General features: G+C 46.9%; 1 protein-coding gene across 9 annotated transcripts in view; it reads left to right on the top strand.

Moving 5' to 3' along the window:
- LOC139573491 (adhesion G protein-coupled receptor B1-like) overlaps positions 1 to 18,409 on the top strand; it is a 98,546-nt gene that overhangs the window by 35,427 nt on the left and 44,710 nt on the right. For 4 of the 9 annotated variants that reach the window (XM_071396988.1, XM_071396987.1, XM_071396992.1 and 1 more), the window contains exons 3-8: positions 12,079 to 12,237; positions 14,120 to 14,245; positions 14,964 to 15,134; positions 15,739 to 15,903; positions 16,344 to 16,508; positions 16,623 to 16,787. In XM_071396988.1, coding sequence (XP_071253089.1) covers positions 12,079 to 12,237; positions 14,120 to 14,245; positions 14,964 to 15,134; positions 15,739 to 15,903; positions 16,344 to 16,508; positions 16,623 to 16,787 — 951 coding nt within the window. Of the gene's footprint in view, positions 1 to 12,078; positions 12,238 to 14,119; positions 14,246 to 14,963; positions 15,135 to 15,723; positions 15,904 to 16,343; positions 16,509 to 16,622; positions 16,788 to 18,409 lie in introns of all 9 variants that reach the window. The other 5 variants (XM_071396986.1, XM_071396985.1, XM_071396991.1 and 2 more) reach the window with 2 other exon arrangements.

Here is an 18,409-nt window from a genome sequence, read left to right as displayed (position 1 = left end):
CAATTCGTTCCAGTCGCAGGCAGCAGAGAACTGGAAGGAAAGGCGTCCAAATGAGGTTTTAGCTTTAGGGATGATCAGTGAGATACACCTGCTGGAGCGCGTGCTGCGGGTGGGTGTAGCCATCGTGACCAGTGAACTGAGATAAGGCGGCACTTTACCTAGCATAGCCTTGTAGATGACCTGGAGCCAGTGGGTCTGACGACGAACATGTAGCGAGGGCCAGCCGACTAGGGCATACAGGTCGCAGTGGTGGGTCGTATAAGGTGCTTTAGTAACAAAACGAATGGCACTGTGATAAACTGCATCCAGTTTGCTGAGTAGAGTGTTGGAAGCTATTTTGTAGATGACATCGCCGAAGTCGAGGATCGGCAGGACAGTCAGTTTTACTAGGGTAAGTTTGGCGGCGTGAGTGAAGGAGGCTTTGTTGCGGAATAGAAAGCCGATTCTTGATTTGATTTTGGATTGGAGATGTTTGATATGAGTCTGGAAGGAGAGTTTGCAGTCTAGCCAGACACCTAGGTACTTATAGATGTCCACATATTCTAGGTCGGAACCGTCCAGGGTGGTGATGCTAGTCGGGCGTGCGGGTGCAGGCAGCGAACGGTTGAAAAGCATGCATTTGGTTTTACTAGCGTTTAAGAGCAGTTGGAGGCCACGGAAGGAGTGTTGTATGGCATTGAAGCTCGTTTGGAGGTTAGATAGCACAGTGTCCAAGGAAGGGCCGGAAGTATATAGAATGGTGTCGTCTGCGTAGAGGTGGATCAGGGAATCGCCCGCAGCAAGAGCAACATCATTGATGTATACAGAGAAAAGAGTCGGCCCGAGAATTGAACCCTGTGGTACCCCCATAGAGACTGCCAGAGGACCGGACAACATGCCCTCCGATTTGACACACTGAACTCTGTCTGCAAAGTAGTTGGTGAACCAGGCAAGGCAGTCATTAGAAAAACCGAGGCTACTGAGTCTGCCGATAAGAATATGGTGATTGACAGAGTCGAAAGCCTTGGCCAGGTCGATGAAGACGGCTGCACAGTAATGTCTTTTATCGATGGCGGTTATGATGTCGTTTAGTACCTTGAGCGTGGCTGAGGTGCACCCGTGACCGGCTCGGAAACCGGATTGCACAGCGGAGAAGGTACGGTGGGATTCGAGATGGTCAGTGATCTGTTTGTTGACTTGGCTTTCGAAGACCTTAGATAGGCAGGGCAGGATGGATATAGGTCTGTAACAGTTTGGGTCCAGGGTGTCTCCCCCTTTGAAGAGGGGGATGACCGCGGCAGCTTTCCAATCCTTGGGGATCTCAGATGATACGAAGGAGAGGTTGAACAGGCTGGTAATAGGGGGTGCGACAATGGCGGCGGACAGTTTCAGAAATAGGGGGTCCAGATTGTCAAGCCCAGCTGATTTGTATGGGTCCAGGTTTTCCAGCTCTTTCAGAACATCTGCTATCTGGATTTGGGTAAAGGAGAAGCTGGGGAGGCTTGGGCGAGTAGCAGCGGGGGGGGCGGGGCTGTTGGCCAAGGTTGGAGTCGCCAGGAAGAAAGCATGGCCAGCCATTGAGAAATGCTTGTTGAAGTCTTCGATTATCACGGATTTATCGGTGGTGACCGTGTTACCTAGCCTCAGTGCAGTGGGCAGCTGGGAGGAGGTGCTCTTGTTCTCCATGGACTTTACAGTATCCCAGAACTTTTTGGAGTTAGAGCTACAGGATGCGAATTTCTGCTTGAAAAAGCTGGCCTTTGCTTTCCTGACTGACTGCGTGTATTGGTTCCTGACTTCCCTGAACAGTTGCATATCGCGGGGGCTCTTCGATGCTATTGCAGTTCGCCACAGGATGTTTTTGTGCTGGTCGAGGGCAGTCAGGTCTGGAGTGAACCAAGGGCTATATCTGTTCTTGGTTCTGCATTTTTTGAACGGAGCATGCTTGTCTAATATGGTGAGGAAGTAACATTTAAAGAATGACCAGGCATCCTCAACTGACGGGATGAGGTCAATATCCTTCCAGGGTACCCGGGCCAGGTCGATTAGAAAGGCCTGCTCGCAGAAGTGTTTTAGGGAGCGTTTGACAGTGATGAGGGGTGGTCGTTTAACCGCAGACCCGTGGCGGATACAGGCAATGAGGCAGTGATCGCTGAGATCTTGATTGAAGACAGCAGAGGTGTATTTGGAGGGCAGGTTGGTCAGGATAATGTCTATTAGGGTGCCCATGTTTACGGATTTAGGGTTGTACCTGGTGGGTTCCTTGATGATTTGTGTGAGATTGAGGGCATCAAGCTTGGATTGTAGGACTGCCGGGGTGTTAAGCATATCCCAGTTTAGGTCACCTAACAGAACAAACTCTGAAGCTAGATGGGGAGCGATCAATTCACAGATGGTGTCCAGGGCACAGCTGGGAGCTGAGGGGGGTCGGTAGCAGGCGGCAACAGTGAGAGACTTATTTCTGGAGAGATTAATTTTTTAAATTAGAAGTTCGAACTGTTTGGGCATAGACCTGGAAAGTATGACAGAACTTTGCAGGCTATCTCTGCAGTAGATTGCAACTCCTCCCCCTTTGGCAGTTCTATCTTGACGGAAAGTGTTATAGTTGGGTATGGAAATCTCAGAATTTTTGGTGGCCTTCCTAAGCCAGGATTCGGACACGGCAAGGACATCAGGATTGGCAGAGTGTGCTAAAGCGGTGAGTAAGGCAAACTTAGGGAGGAGGCTTCTGATGTTGACATGCATGAGGCCAAGGCTTTTTCGATCGCAGAAGTCAACAAATGAGGGTGACTGGGGACATGCAGGGCCTGGGTTTACCTCCACATCACCCGAGGAACAGAGGAGTAGTAGGATGAGGGTGCGGCTAAAGGCTATCAAAACTGGTCGCCTAGAGCGTTGGGGACAAAGAATAAAAGGAGCAGATTTATGGGCGTGGTAGAATAGATTCTGGGCATAATGTGCAGACAGGGGTATTGAGGGGCGCGGGTACAGCGGAGGCAAGCCCAGGCACTGGGTGATGATAAGAGAGGTTGTATCTCTGGACATGCTGGTCTCAATGGGTGAGGTCACCGCATGTGTGGGGGGTGGGACAAAGGGGGTATCAGAGGTACGGAGAGTGGAACTACAGGGTCCATTGCAAACCAAAACAATGACAATGAAAACTAGCCTGAACAACAGTATGCAAGGCATATTGATATTTGAGAGAGACATACAATAAGGCATAAAGTGATTGCAGGTCTTGATTGGGAGAGCTAGCTAAAACAACAGGTAAGATAACAGCAGCAATAACAGGGTGCTAGTCTGACACAGCAACAACAGGTAAAAATGGCGATGACTAGGCAGAGAGGGTCGGATTAACTACACACAGATCCTGAGTTAAAGCACAGAGCCGACAGATAAGACACAAATAAACAGAATGGAGTACCGTGAATTAATGGACAGTCAAGCATGCATCAGCTATGTAGCCAAGTGATCATAGTGTCCAGGGGGCAGCCGTAGATGGAGCAGAGGAGGCCTCCACTAAGCTAGCACGCGGCGTGTAAAGTTAGTAGCCCGGGGGGTGGTCTGCTCAGACGGAGGGGGTCTGCTCAGACGTGGTTGTGTCGACAGAGAATCCAAGCCAGATGGCGATGGCGAAAGAGAGGTTGTGAATTGTAGAATAGTGTTTGCTAACTGGTGCTAGCTTCGTGGCAGTGGCAGTGGCACTAGCTCTTCAGCTAGCCGGCAGATGGGCCTAGCTCGAGGCTAGCTCAAGGCTAACTGGTGCTTGCTTCGGGACAGAGGTGTTAGCCAGTAGTAGCCACTCGGTTGCAGCTAGCTAGCTGTGATGATACGGTGTAATTGTCCAGAGCTTGCGTCAGGAATCCGGTGATGTGGTAGAGAAAAAGCAGTCCTATATGCTCTGGGTTGATATCGCGCTTGCAGCTAGCCGGCAGATGGGCCTAGCTCGAGGCTAGCTCAAGGCTAACTGGTGCTTGCTTCGGGACAGAGGTGTTAGCCAGTAGTAGCCACTCGGTTGCAGCTAGCTAGCTGTGATGATACGGTGTAATTGTCCAGAGCTTGCGTCAGGAATCCGGTGATGTGGTAGAGAAAAAGCATTCCTATATGCTCTGGGTTGATATCGCGCTGCAGCTAGCCGGCAGATGGGCCTAGCTCGAGGCTAGCTCAAGGCTAACTGGTGCTTGCTTCGGGACAGAGGTGTTAGCCAGTAGTAGCCACTCGGTTGCAGCTAGCTAGCTGTGATAATACGGTGATAATACGGTGTAATTGTCCAGAGCTTGCGTCAGGAATCCGGTGATGTGGTAGAGAAAAAGCAGTCCTATATGCTCTGGGTTGATATCGCGCTTGCAGACTGGCAGGTATCGGCCCGGTATTGAAGCTGGCTGTGTCCGAGTTAAGGGCGAAGACCGCGGCAGTGGCTAACTGACTACTAGCTAGTAGCTAGTTACAAGCTTGTTTTATTCCAATGTTTGTAAACAAAGTCAATGTAAACATACACTGTATAGACTTAAAACATGGTTAAACTATAATGTTGATATCATGGACGGTCAGTCCTTGCATCCATAGCTCTGTCTATTTGAGAGCGGTTACATTTCTCCAGCCCCATCCCTCAGCTTTCACCGAAACAGGGGCAGGGAGATGGCTTTGTTATTGTTTATTTTGCTGATTGCTGCTTTAATGTGTGAAGATAAAAGATCAGCTCCAGTTTTTGGCTGACGAGCATACGGACGTGTGTATGCCTGTCTGCACAGTTACTGTGTGTAACTGTAACTGTGTAACTGTGTGGATAATGGTTAGCATTGGACTGTGTGTGTGTGTCTGTGTGCGTGTGTGTCTGTGTGCATGTGTGCGTGTGTGTGTGCATGTGTGTGTGTGTGTGTGTGTGCATGTGTGCGTGTGTGAGTGCATGTGTGTGTGTGCATGTGTGCGTGCGTGTGTGCATGTGTGTGTGTGCATGTGTGTGTGCATGTGTGCATGTGTGCGTGCGTGCAACCTATTGCACTGCTCCAGGAATTCCTTGTTGCTCTGACAGGCAGCTCGTCACTGCTCACAGCCGATGCACCTCTCTCTCCCTGTCTTTCACTCTGTCACACCTCCGCCTTTCTCTCTCTCCCTCTCTATCGCTCTCTCCTTCACACTCTTGGAAATTCTTCCTGATCTGTAGTCTTTCACTTTCTTCATTTCCTTGGTTTCTTGTCAGTGCCATTGGTCTGTGTGTCTCTGTGTGTGTGTCTCTCTGTGTGGGTGTGTATGTGAGTATGTATGTGCGTGTGTGTGGTGTGTGTGTGTGTGTTCTCTCCCTAAAGCCACCTTGGGATACGATACGAGCTGTAGCAGGGCTTTAAATGCTAGACTGAGGCTCTCTCTGTCTTTCTTCAGATTTGATGAGAGGGAGAATGAAGATGAATGTCCTCTGATCAGGCAGCAGTGTACAGTTTACTGCCGCCATGCGCCCAAAGGCACTGCAAAATGTCATTGTGTGTATGTGTGCCTTTGTCTCTCAATGTGTGTCTTCATAAAGGTTTGTGTGTGTACGCCTGGGTGCCTATGTGTGTCTGCTAAGAGAGTGTGCTAGTGCGTGTGTGTTTGTGTGTGAGAGTGTTTGTCTCTGTGCCCTTGTTAAGGATGAGGCAGCAGCTCAGTGGGATGTACTGGCTTTTTTTCTCTCTTCTCGTTGGTGATATACCCAGGAATGACATGCAGAGGTGGTATGCTGTCACAGCGCCCGCCTCCTACACACACACACACACACGCACACACACACACACACACACACACACACACACACACACACACACACACACACACACACACACACACACACACACACACACACACACACACACACACACACACACACACACACACATGCGCGCGCATACACACACATATACACTCTGTCTGGTCAGGCCCAGGAGAAGAGCTCATTAGCACAGACATGTCACGTGTGCTCTTTCAAACCAAACCCACACACAAACCCACAACCACACACACACACACACACACACACACACACACACACACACACACACACACACACACACACACACACACACACACAGGCTCCAGGGCCCCCTCTCTCCAGCCCACCACTCAGGCAGGGGGAGATAGGACCTGAGGTTTGCCCTGACCCCCCTTCCCCCCTTCCCTCCTCATCCACCTCCCCCTTCTCTTTCTCTATCCCTCCATCCCTCCGTCCCTCTCTTTCTCTGTGAGTCACAATGCCATCCCACGCTGTGTGGGGAGAGAAGGGCTTCAGATGTATGAGAGTATTACAGAGCGTGGTAAGAATCTACCACAGTGCACTCTGTGCTAGGAGTGTGTGTGTATGTGTATGTGTGTGCATTTGTACGTGTGTATGTGTGTGTGTTTCTCTCACTCGCTACACGTCCTACAGGGCAGGGGTCCAGTAGTAGCTGTCCTTGTTTTTTTTAAATTGGTAACCATTCCTTTAGACTATGTAAATGAAGCAGTGTATTGTAATGTCCTTGGTTGGTAACTGTGAGACAGTAGGAGGGAGAATGACAACAGTGACACTTTCATTAGAAGAGGTACCTGGTGGGCTCCAGAACGAGTTAGAGAGACTGGAGGAGGATGAGGAGAAGAGGAGGAGGAAAGAGGATTTCAGTGGTGGGGATTGTTTTAAGTCCCTCTAACTCTGCACACTACACATACACACACACACACACACACACACACACACACACACACACACACACACACACACACACACACACACACACACACACACACACACACACACACACACACACACACGCACACACACATGCACACACACATGCACACACACACACACACGCACACACACATGCGCACACACACACACACACACACACACACACACACACACACACACACACACACACACACACACACACACACACACACACACACACACACACACACACACACACACACACACACACACACACACACACACTGCCCAGGAGGAAAATGGAGGGAGGTGAGGGGGTGGGCAATTTACTCACCATGGAGGAAATAGATACAGAGGCCCTGGCCGTAACCATAGGAACACATTAGCCTGACACCTAGCACATCGAGGACGGCTTGTAAGTAACAACCTGTAAACAACCTCCAGCTGGAGTCAAACTGTTTTTCTTTTATTGAGTTAAGGTCAAATCATTTGCAGCTTTTCTCGCTTTCCAACATTTCTCATCTCAGACACAAACAAGATGAAAACAAACGTTTTCTGGATGAATTCAGAACCAAAGAAAATGTGTTGTTTTCAAAACTAAAGTGTTTATTTTTAACAGACAAACAGGTTTGTGTGTTTGTGCATGCATGTACGTACGTGCATGGGTGTGTGTCTGTGTGCATGTGTGTGTGTGTCCTTGCGTATTCGTGCTCCTATATTTTCGCTCCCACAAAGATTTGCTAGCCCCTTATCAGAGCAGGTGTTTCTGCTTGAAGATGGATGTGTCTGGAGAAAATAAGAGAAGCCTGGTTACTTCTCCAACTACTTCTCTCTCCGTCTCCCTGTCTGTCTGTCACTCTGATAGAGAAAGTAGAATAGCCACCATTTGATCCCTACCAGTCAAAGAACCTTTTGAGCGTTTTCTTATCGCGCCCTCTGAAGTGAAGCATCCATCTTCCGAATTGAAATGTCTGCCTGACTGACCTGCACCTGAGAGCATACAGCCCCTCCACCTGATAGGTATTTATAGACAATAGGTCCATTCAGCCGGACTAATGGGAAGGTAAAGGCTGGAGATGGGCTCACAGGTTATGTTAAAGGGATGTTGTTTAAAGGGATGTTGTGGTGTAAAGGGATGTTGTGGTTTAAAGGGATGTGTTACGTTGATGGTTAGAGGAGGTTCTGTTTTGTGTTGTAGAGGTTGGAGCTGGTAACTGTCAGGGTGTGGCATGGAGGGGCAGATGTTGGGGTAAATTCCATTTATATTCAGTGAATTATTCAGGAAATGAATTAAAATTCCAATTTGAAAATGGAAAATAAATATTTATTTTCAATTAGGATTTTTCCATTGTTGAATAGGAAAAGGGATTCCAAACGTGGTTGTTTACAGTATGTTGGTTAAAGTTATCAGGGGTATAGGACTAAGTAAGTTGGAAGGGAAGCACATGGGGGTTAGAGGGGACAGGGGGTTAATGCCACCATTGACCTGGTAGGGGTTAAGGTTGGCAGCTGGAACTGATGGATAGGAGGTTAGACAGGGTAGGGTGTAATGACATCAGAGGGTTGAGGATGGGAACTAAAGGATAGGGGGTTAGATAGGGTAGGGGGTAATGACACCAGAGGATTGAGGATGGGAACTGAAGTGCATGGAGTATAATGTCACTGCCAAACTGGTAGGGGTGTTGATGTGGTGCTGGGAGGTTTGACGTTGGAACTGAAGACTAAGAATTTTAGATGGGGTTAGAGGGAATAGGCGGTAATGTCACCATAGACCGGGTAGGGCTTTTGATATAGTGCTAGGAGGACACCTGAGTTTAAGCTTCCTGGCCACAGAGGGAGAGGAGGGAGGGAGAGGGATCGATAGGATGGGATTGTGTGAGTGCTGCTGTTCAAATATTTATCCAGAGCAGGATACTGAATGACTGACTGCAGGCACTGGATTATACCTGCTGGATGCAGCATATAACACTGTCTGACTGAACACAGCAGATGGAGAGAGAGAGAGGGAATGAGAGAGCGAGAGAAAGAGGGAGGGGGAGAGGGTGAAGGAGAGGGTAGGAAAAAGGGAAAGAGAAAGAGACAGATATAGAGAAGAAGAAAAGAAGAGAGAGAGCGAGCGAGAACTACGGAGAAGGACAAATTGTAATGTTGTCATGGCTTGCCAGAATGTTGTCTTAGTATCATTGACCTTTACTTAATTGATGCGAAAAGTGTGTTATTTACATGTGGTCGGGGTAATTACTTTTTTAAAGGAAAATACACAGGTTGTTCCCGCTGTCTATCCATCTCTTAATGTATTAATTTTCAATGATGTGTGCTCTCATGTGCGGACAAAGATAATGTAGAACATTTAGCAAACTTTACACATGAACTTTCATACGGTATATCCCACCTTTTTCTCCCTCCTTATCTCTCTGTCACTTTCCTTTTTCCTCATCTCCTACCACCCTCTCTCCTTCCCTAACTCTATCTCTCCTTCCCCCTCTCTCCCTTCTCCCTCCCTCTCACTCTCTCTTTCTACTTCTCTCTCTCACTTTCTTTCTACTTCTCTCTCGCTCTCTCTCTCTCTCTCTCTCTCTCTCTCTCTCTCTCTCTCTCTCTCTCTCTCTCTCTCTCTCTCTCTCTCTCTCTCTCTCTCTCTCTCTCTCTCTCTCTCTCTCTCTCTCTCTCTCTGTGTGTTATCTCCAGCCTGCAGTTGACTGCTTATGTCCTCTGGGTGTCAGCACTAGCCGTTTGATAGAGCTCAACCATATAGCCACTCAGCCCAGACACTAATCACACAAGACTTGTATGCACACACACACAAACATTCGCAGCCACACACGCGCAGCCACACACTCACACACGCGCAGCCACACACACACACACACACACACACACACACACACACACACACACACACACACACACACACACACACACACACACACACACACACACACACACACACACACACACACACACACACACACACACACACACACACACACACACACACACACACACTCACACACACGCAGCCACACATAATACTCACAAGCCTATATAAATTCAGGGAAACTCATGCCGTCATTATTACGCTCATACATAGATACACAACTATCAGTTATATTTATTATGCCGTCTTTGCCCCTTCATTCCTTCTCTCTTTCTCTCTTTCTCTCTCTCTCTCTCTCTCTCTCAAGATAGGGTTACATTAGCTGTATTGATTGTAGAGGGGTGGTTTTCTTAGGGGTTGGAGAGTTTGCCTGGTATTGATGATTTCAGTTGGAGCAGGAACCTGATATGTAATGGAGATGCCAGTGCAGCCGTCACAGTGCTCCAACTGGGAGGGGAAGGTGACTTTCAGAAGAAGTTAACTACAAAAGATGGACACCCATGCATGCACGCACACACAAATACACGTACAGTACACACACTGCGAACTGTACTACATATAGTTTAATGAGTGTGCATGTGTGCTTGAGAGATAGGGGAACGAGAAAGTACAGTATGAGATTTGGAGATATGTAGGGGTAGGACAGAAGAACAGACAATAAGAGAGAGGGAGGACAGAAGCGGAGAGGGAGTAGGGAGGAAAGAGGAGGAGAGATAGGAGGAAGTTTTAGTGTGATGAAGGAGTGACTGAGACTGCAATGGGTTTAGATACACAGGGCTGGGTTAGGCTGTGCTGGGCTGTGCTGGGCTGGGTTAGGCTGTGCTGGGCTGTGCTGTACAGCCCAACAATTGAAGTCCACTGAATTATTGAGAACATAATGAAATGTCCTTGAGGATAGAGGAAGAAAACTCTGCATGATTCTCTCCCGTCCTCTTCCACCCTGCCTGACTGGGATTATTGAACAAAAAAAGTTCATACTCTTCTGTTGTTTCTCTGAGATAATCTTATCTGCAAATTGTTTTTTTTTCTCTCTCACTCTTTCTCTCTCTACACCCTCTCTCTCTTTCTCTCTCCAAAACGTTTATTTGACAGACACACTTCCCTCCACGGAAACAGCACTCTTTCATTCTCTCTGTATTCATAAGCTGCAGCATTTCATCCTAATAAGCCCAAAATGATTCATGGGGAAAAGGAGCTGAAGGTTATTTTGCTATAATTTCACCCTCTTCATTTTCCCCTAGGAGCAGTCAATGTGCCACAAAGCATCCATTTAAAATGGCATTGGGTGGAGTGGGTGGAGGGGATTTTTAGTGTGCATTTAAAATTGAGTGTGTGTATGAAGGGGGAGGTACTGTACTTGTCATTGTTTGGGTGGATGCTTGACTTTGCTCTGACTGGTGGATAGGTTGTTCTGGTGTTGTGCTATTCAGCAGGGTCATTTATTATTCTCCCATTGGATGTTTTGGTGGTTTACTGTTAACGCTGCCTGGAATTGGTTGATGAAGATAGACTCAGGTCACAGAAACTTAAACAAATCCAATTTCACAGTCACAAGTAAACAATCTGGCCTCAGTCGGTCATCCTGGAGGAAACAAATGGGTATTGACTGTGCTCAGTGGTGCATGGTCAACAGCTAAATTCAGAAACAATATTGAGGCTTTTTTCCATTGAAAAAGATTATTCTCTGTCCTTAGATTGTATGGATGGAATTCATTTAAAACTTGGATTACCTGGGTGTAAAGAATTTTAATGACACATTGCCCCTCTTCCCTTTTCTCTCACTCTCTCTCTCTCTCTCTCTCTATATATATATATATATAAATATAAATATACAGTATATATATAAATATATCAATTAACTGTTTCAAGTGCTCTGTGCACTTCAAGGCCCTCCCTTCCTTCTCACCCCACCCCGCCAGTTGCCCTGAGGAAACTGATTTGCGAGTAATTAAAACTGTGTGTGTCTGGATGTCATCCAGCATCATGTTCTATTCATGCAGATTAATACATATTTGTGGGGGCCTGTGGGAGCTGAAAGGCATCTGTCTGCCCCATTAAACATTCATGAACTATAGGATATAGAGAAGACACACAGGCGGTTTCACAAATGATTCCCTATCCCCTATATAGTGCATTACTTTTGATCAGGGCCCAATGCACTATATAGGGAATAGGGTACCATTTTGGATGCAGGCTTAAAGAAGAAGATCATTCAGCTGCTGCTATTTATACGCTCCTCCTCCTCCTCTTCCTCATAACTGCAGCCACATCTTAATGGAGCACCCTCAAATGAGAATTGCTGGACAGGGATTCTGAAATGACAATGACATTTATCACTCCTGAACACCTTTATGTTTTCATTTAAAGGGATGTTTCGCACGAAAACAGTGGCTAACTGTGTGTGTGTGTGTGTGTGTGTGTGTGTGTGTGTGTGTGTGTGTGTGTGTGTGTGTGTGTGTGTGTGTGTGTGTGTGTGTGTGTGTGTGTGTGTGTGTGTGTGTGTGTGTGTGTGTGTGTGTGTGTGTGTGTGTGTCTGCCCCTACAGGTGGCTGGAGTGTGTGGGCGGAGTGGGCGGAGTGCAGCAGTGACTGTGGTGGTGGCGTTCAGACCCGGAGCCGTACCTGTCAATCTCCCCCAGAGGAGACATACCTGTGTGAGGGAGTAGTGGAGGAGGGGAGGCCCTGTAACCCTCAGCCCTGCAGTGGTGAGCTTGACAAAGACATTGCCCTGACCATGTGTGTGCGTACATGTGTGTGTGTGTATGTGTTTGTTTCTGTGTGTGTGAGTGCATGTGCATGTGCATAAGTGATGTGCGGGTTGACTCATAACCTGCAGTCCCAGCAGGTATATCCCTAGAGTTATATCCGTGGGATGGGCGTGCTTAGGTCATGACATATTGTGTGGATGAAGTGCAGGTGGGTGGCAGGAGAGTTGAATAAAGAGAAAACCATACCTTAACAAATACATAAATGTATCATTCTTGTGTCATTTTTATTAATAGGCTACATTTTTATTTCGTTCTTTTCGACTATCTGGCATTAGTGCCCAAGCCTAAGCTTTAGGGCCTAACTATACACGTGCCAAATTGTCTACACACCAAACACCAAATGTTTTTGGGAACAGGCAGAAAAAGTTAACGTCGATCCACGGAGGCAAAAGGTTTAATGTCAGAGTTTTCTGTAATTCAATAAGAGAAAAGCTGCAAAAAAGAGAGTTGAAAATAGAGAGAAGGGGTGGCCAGAAAAGTCATGTTTTGGAAAGATTTGGTGAAGTGGTAAAATAAGATGATAGCAGTGCCGGCGATGTTATGTGTGATGATTGTGAGGCGCTATACAAATTCAACAGTCGCAAGATGGGGACTTCAAATAGGCCTATTGCATGTCAAGAGAACTATAGCCTACTGTTGAGATGGGTTAAATGGAAACTGAAATCAGGACACTGACTGTAGGTCTACAACCTCTCACATAGCCTTAATATTAAGCATTTCTTGCAGTAAAATGTTACACCAAATGCAGGAGAAATATGATTTCTTTCTTTGAGCATCTTGAGAGAATGTACAGTTAGATACCATCTGTAGATGTGCAATCTTTTTCAGCATGACAAAACCTGATAGTATTTCAACTAGATAAAATATGCATCCAGGCAAAGTGAAATGTTATCAGAAACATGTTGGGTTGTTTTCAGAGCCCAACCTAGCAAAATGTCCTAAATTATGAAGCAGGAACATATCGAAATCAGGTGAATTAGAAATCCAATTTCCATCGTCTCTGACTATAGACCACAGCGCATTTTCTATATTAGCCGGGTCAGGTGCGGGCCTCAGATTTTCACTTTATCACATACTGTCGGGTGTTGCAGATGGGTTATTAGCAAATCCGGGTGTGTGTGAACAAACAGCTGACCTGCGCACCACTAGTGTGTATATGTGGGTATCTGTGTACGTCCTCCTCAATCTAAATATCTGCTTCTCTTTGACTCTCTCTCTCTTTTGTTCTTCTTCTCTCAATCTCATTTCTCTGTTATTTCTCTCTGTACTTTTATTTTCTCTTGTCCTTTATTCCCTCCACTCGCTTCCGTCCAACAAGTCATTATTGTGATGTAAGGAGGCCATGTTGGAAAGGGGACTTTGATCGATGCTATTATTTAGACATAGTCAACCTCTCAATGCAAATACAAAAACATAACTCTTAAGAAAGAGACCCTCACACTGCAATGTGCATATAATCCATTTTATAGAAGAAAGGAGGACTTAGGAATAGGGCTTCCAATAGCTCTGTATCACTCTTCCAGTCTTCAGAACTATAGGTATTTTGATAGATTGTGATCAATGTCAGAATTCTAGGTTCTTATTCCAAATGTTTGAGCAATGACAATCACGGTTCCTAAGACAGAAAAGACAGCGAAACACACAGTAAATACACAAACACAATCACACACCACACCTGGTTTTCCATTACAAAATTCCCAAGTTTGGCTGATGCTCTTCTGGGTGACCAATCACGTCACGGTTGTGTCCTAAAAACAAAATGCCATTGGTGGTTAAGTTGCTAACCCCTCCCCCCCTTGGCCTTGCCCCACCCCTCTAGGCAAAGGCCGTCATCTCTCTCGCAGCCAATCACTTCGCTCCGTGGACAGCCGCAAGCGTGATGGCGGCGGTGGCGAGGTAGACAAGACGCGGGGCGGTGGCGGTGGACAGCAGGCCCCACAGACAGGTAAGACAACAGGACGCAGAGGGAGCCCATGCATCAGTCTCTAACAGCCGCTTGGGTCACAGACCACACAGGACCACCTCCTACCATTATAGTCTTTCACTGCACCAAGGCTATAGCTAGCTATCCCTGAATCCCTCCCTCACATAGGCCTGTACATCCATCAAAATCTCCCAAACTCTTTCTTGCCTAAGTGCAACAGCACTAATTCCAACATGGACCCTGAATAAATTGGGTGAAACTGTTCGCTGTTTTGTTCTTTTGTGAGGTTATGAATGTAGCTGCTATACTGGAGATTGTGTCCTGTCTTGAAAAGTGGATAAGTCCTTCCTCTCTATGAATGATGCCTCCGCTGAATTAGCGAATCAGGTCCCCCCTCACCCCTGCTTTCCCATTGGACAGCCATGACTGACCAACTTTTCCCATTGGTCTGACTAGGCTTGACTGACTGACCGGGTCTACTGAATGCAATGGGCAGTCATGGCAGCCAGGGAAATGATTGACATATCCAGTAGCCAATCACATTGCCTTCCATGCTAAGGATATGGAATCAGAGCCCAGAGAGCCTGGCAGCACAGAATCTCCTCTACGCCAAACCATGCCACAGCCCTTCCTATTTTGGCCAATGGGAGGCTGTTCCTGCATGATAATTAGTTTCGGCCCTTCTCCTCCCCCCTCCACCCTGGATCATCCCTTCCCTCCCTCCCTCCCTCCCCCTCAGTGGACCAGGCTGCGTCAGGTGAGGAGTGGTCGTCGTGGAGTGTGTGTTCGGCCACGTGCGGTGAGGGCTGGCAGAGCCGCACGCGTTTCTGTGTCTCCTCCTCCTACAGCACCCAGTGCAGCGGCACGCTCCGAGAGCAGAGGCCCTGCAACAACTCTGCCGTCTGTCCAGGTAAGCTGAGCCCCCCCCCCCCCCGCCCCCTCCCCACCCCCCCCGGCTGCCTCCTTGCTGCCCCTCGTCTCCAGCACTCTCCTGGCTCCGCTCACACATACAAGCCCTCGTCTCTCTCCCTGAAGATCTCTACTCCTCCTTCCCACTGAACAACTCCATGGCATGGATGTCTATAGCCCTATACAAATCCTCTTTAGAAGCCTCTGCCTTAGAGAGATGGACATGGGTCTTACCTGCTGAGCAGCAGAATAGTTATTCTGATGCCCAACTTCCTGGTGCTGTCTTTACCCAACCTCTCTGTGCAATGCATCCTGGGGCTTCTCTTACGTAACAGACAGTAACGCTCCAGACCAGGACATTAATATGGAACTATGCAGGTGAATACATTAAACACTGAAATAAGGTTAGAGTAGTCTACACAGGAGAACCATGCAGGCACTGAGAGAAGGATGTTTGTGACTGCATTATGGCAACAGGCTGGTTTGTACCATAGAGTGTTGGATGTTTATGTGTTTTGGAGTTGATGTTGTTGTTGTTGTTGTCGTGGTGGTGAAGGTCTGTGTGGTTCTCTCTATAAATCATACCCTAGCCGCTCTGATTGCAGTGCACGGGACATGGGACGAGTGGTCGCCATGGAGCTTGTGTTCGTCAACCTGCGGCCGTGGTTACCGGGATCGCACGCGAAGCTGCAAACCCCCTCAGTTTGGGGGAGACCCCTGTATGGGGCCGGAGAAACAGACCAAGTTCTGCAACATCGCTGTCTGCCCAGGTGACACAGATTTCTTACTGGATTCTTATTCATCTGTGTCCAAAATGGCACCCTGCAGTATTCCCTATATAGTGCACTACTTTTGACAACTTCAGTCATCATGGCAGTCACGTCTACAGTTAATTACAGAGACAAATTATCCCTGAGAAGGTCATGTGAAAAGGTTCTTGTTTATGTATGAGGGATGAATAAAAGCCTGTACAATGTGTGTACGTTGCATTATGCACACAGAGACGTAGACAAACTAATACATGTGCAGAAGTAACCTTGATCTCTGTCTCTGTCTCTGTCTCTGTCTCTGTCTCTGTCTCTGTCTCTGTCTCTTCTTGTATCCCATACCCCTCTCCCTCTCTGCTCTATCTCTCTCTCTCTTTCTCTCTCTTCTTGTATCCCATACCCCTCTCCCTCTCTGCTCTATCTCTCTCTCGCTGCTGTCCCAGTTGATGGAGTGTGGAATGAGTGGGCTAATTGGGGTTCATGCTCTGCATCCTGCTCCAACGGGACCATGCAGCGCATCAGGGAGTGTAACGGACCTTCGTATGGAGGATCAGAGTGTCGCGGGGAGTGGATAGAGACCAGAGACTGCTTCCTACGGGAGTGCCCAGGTAACATCTGCTGTCAAAACTCTGTGTAGAAGTTGCCCACAGGTACAGATCTAGGATCAGTTTACTATCCGCCTATCCTGATCTTAACCATTAGAGCTGTGTTCTGTGTCTTAGTGGAGGGGAAGTGGCATCCTTGGACGTTGTGGGTGGGCTGCACCAAGACATGTGGTGGGGGGAGCCAACAGAGACAGAGGATTTGCTATGGGCCCTTCTTTGGGGGTGAAAATTGTCCTGGAGATCGGGAGGAGGTGCGACGCTGCAATGAGAAGAGGTGTCCAGGTGAGTAGTCAAAAAACAATCATGGAAAGGTGTGCTCTTTATCAATCAATCAACCAATCAATCAATCAAATGTATTTATAAAGCCCTCTTTACATCAGCTGATGTTACAAACTGCTTCTAGAGAAACCCATCCTAAAACCCCAAAGTCAGGCAATGCAGATGTAGAAGCAGGTGGCTAGGAGAAACTCCCTTGAAAGGCAGGAACCTAGGAAGAAAGCTAGAGAGGAACTAGGCTCTGAGGGGTGGCCAGTCCTCTTCTGGCTGTGGCAGGTGGAGATTATAAGAGTACATGGCCATTAAGGCCAGATCGTTCCTCAATATGTTCAAACGTTCATAGATAACCAGCAGGGTCAAATAATAATAATCACAGTGGTTGTAGAGGGTGCAACAGGTCAGCAGGTCAGATTAAATGTCAGTTGGCTTTTCATAACCGAGCATTCAGAGTTCGAGAGAGCAGGTGCGGTAGAGAGGGAGAGTGAGAGGGAGGGAGAGAGAGAGGGAGGGAGAGAGAGAGGTAGAGAGAGAGGGAGGGAGAGAGAGAGGGAGAGAGAGAGGGAGAGAGAGAGAGAGGGAGAGTGAGAGGGAGGGAGAGAGAGAGGGAGAGAGAGAGGGAGAGAGAGAGAGAGGGAGAGTGAGAGGGAGGGAGAGAGAGAAAACCAATAGAAGCTAAAGACTTAGAATAATAGCACTCATCTCCTTCAGAGCTGCAATCTGCAATCTGTCATTTTTTATTATACTGTACTCATGTTTACTTTCCAAATTAATGAATATCTTCCTGTTTTGTCAAAATTGAACATATTTAGGTTGTTCCACGAAATGAATGCCTTTTGCGTCCCTTTTGATATTTTAAGTAGAAGTTGTGCACCAATATTGCCATTAAAAAACCTGCTATATTAAAGCTGGAATCCTGAGTTGCTACATCCATTTTTAGACTTATAAATGAATGATACAGTATATACCCATTGATTCTTGAAGAATATATCTTATAAGTGCCTCATGAGCTTCGTTCAACTCTCAAAACCCAATCAGAACCCAAAATAGAAGCATGTTTTAAAATAGAGTTTGGAAAGAATGAAAATGTAAGCAAACACAGTATAGCCTCAAAACATGGTTAAAAGTATAATTTTGATATTATGGATGATCAGTCCTTGCATTCATAGCTCTGTTATTGAATTTGAGAGTGGGTACATTTATCCAGGCCCATCACTCAGCTTTTACCAGAACACAGGCGGGGTGACAGCTTTATTATTGTTTCAATTAAGGATTCTAGCTTTAAATTAAGTGCCCTTTAATGTACACCAGGCTGTGCCTTGGCAGCAGCTAATAGAAATCCATTATAAATACAAACACAAACCCTGTGTCACTTCTAGGAAGATTTCAACACACTTAACCCCAAAATGTCTCCAAGTTTCACCATCATTGTAAAGACCTAGTTATTTTGTTGCTTTGACAAAGTCTTATCTGAAGATTATTATTTATTTCATGTGATTAGTGTCCCTCATTTTATGGTCAACCCTGTTATATGAACTGAACTCTCGTTTTAATTTAGTGAAACTAATCACTAATTTAGTGAAACTATTCCTATTTTTTTCAATAGAAACAATGAACATCTTATAATCAAA

The sequence above is a fragment of the Salvelinus alpinus genome, chromosome 4, assembly GCF_045679555.1.
Source record: "Salvelinus alpinus chromosome 4, SLU_Salpinus.1, whole genome shotgun sequence".
Lineage (NCBI taxonomy): Eukaryota > Metazoa > Chordata > Actinopteri > Salmoniformes > Salmonidae > Salvelinus > Salvelinus alpinus.
This window is presented reverse-complemented; position numbering and strand designations above follow the sequence as displayed.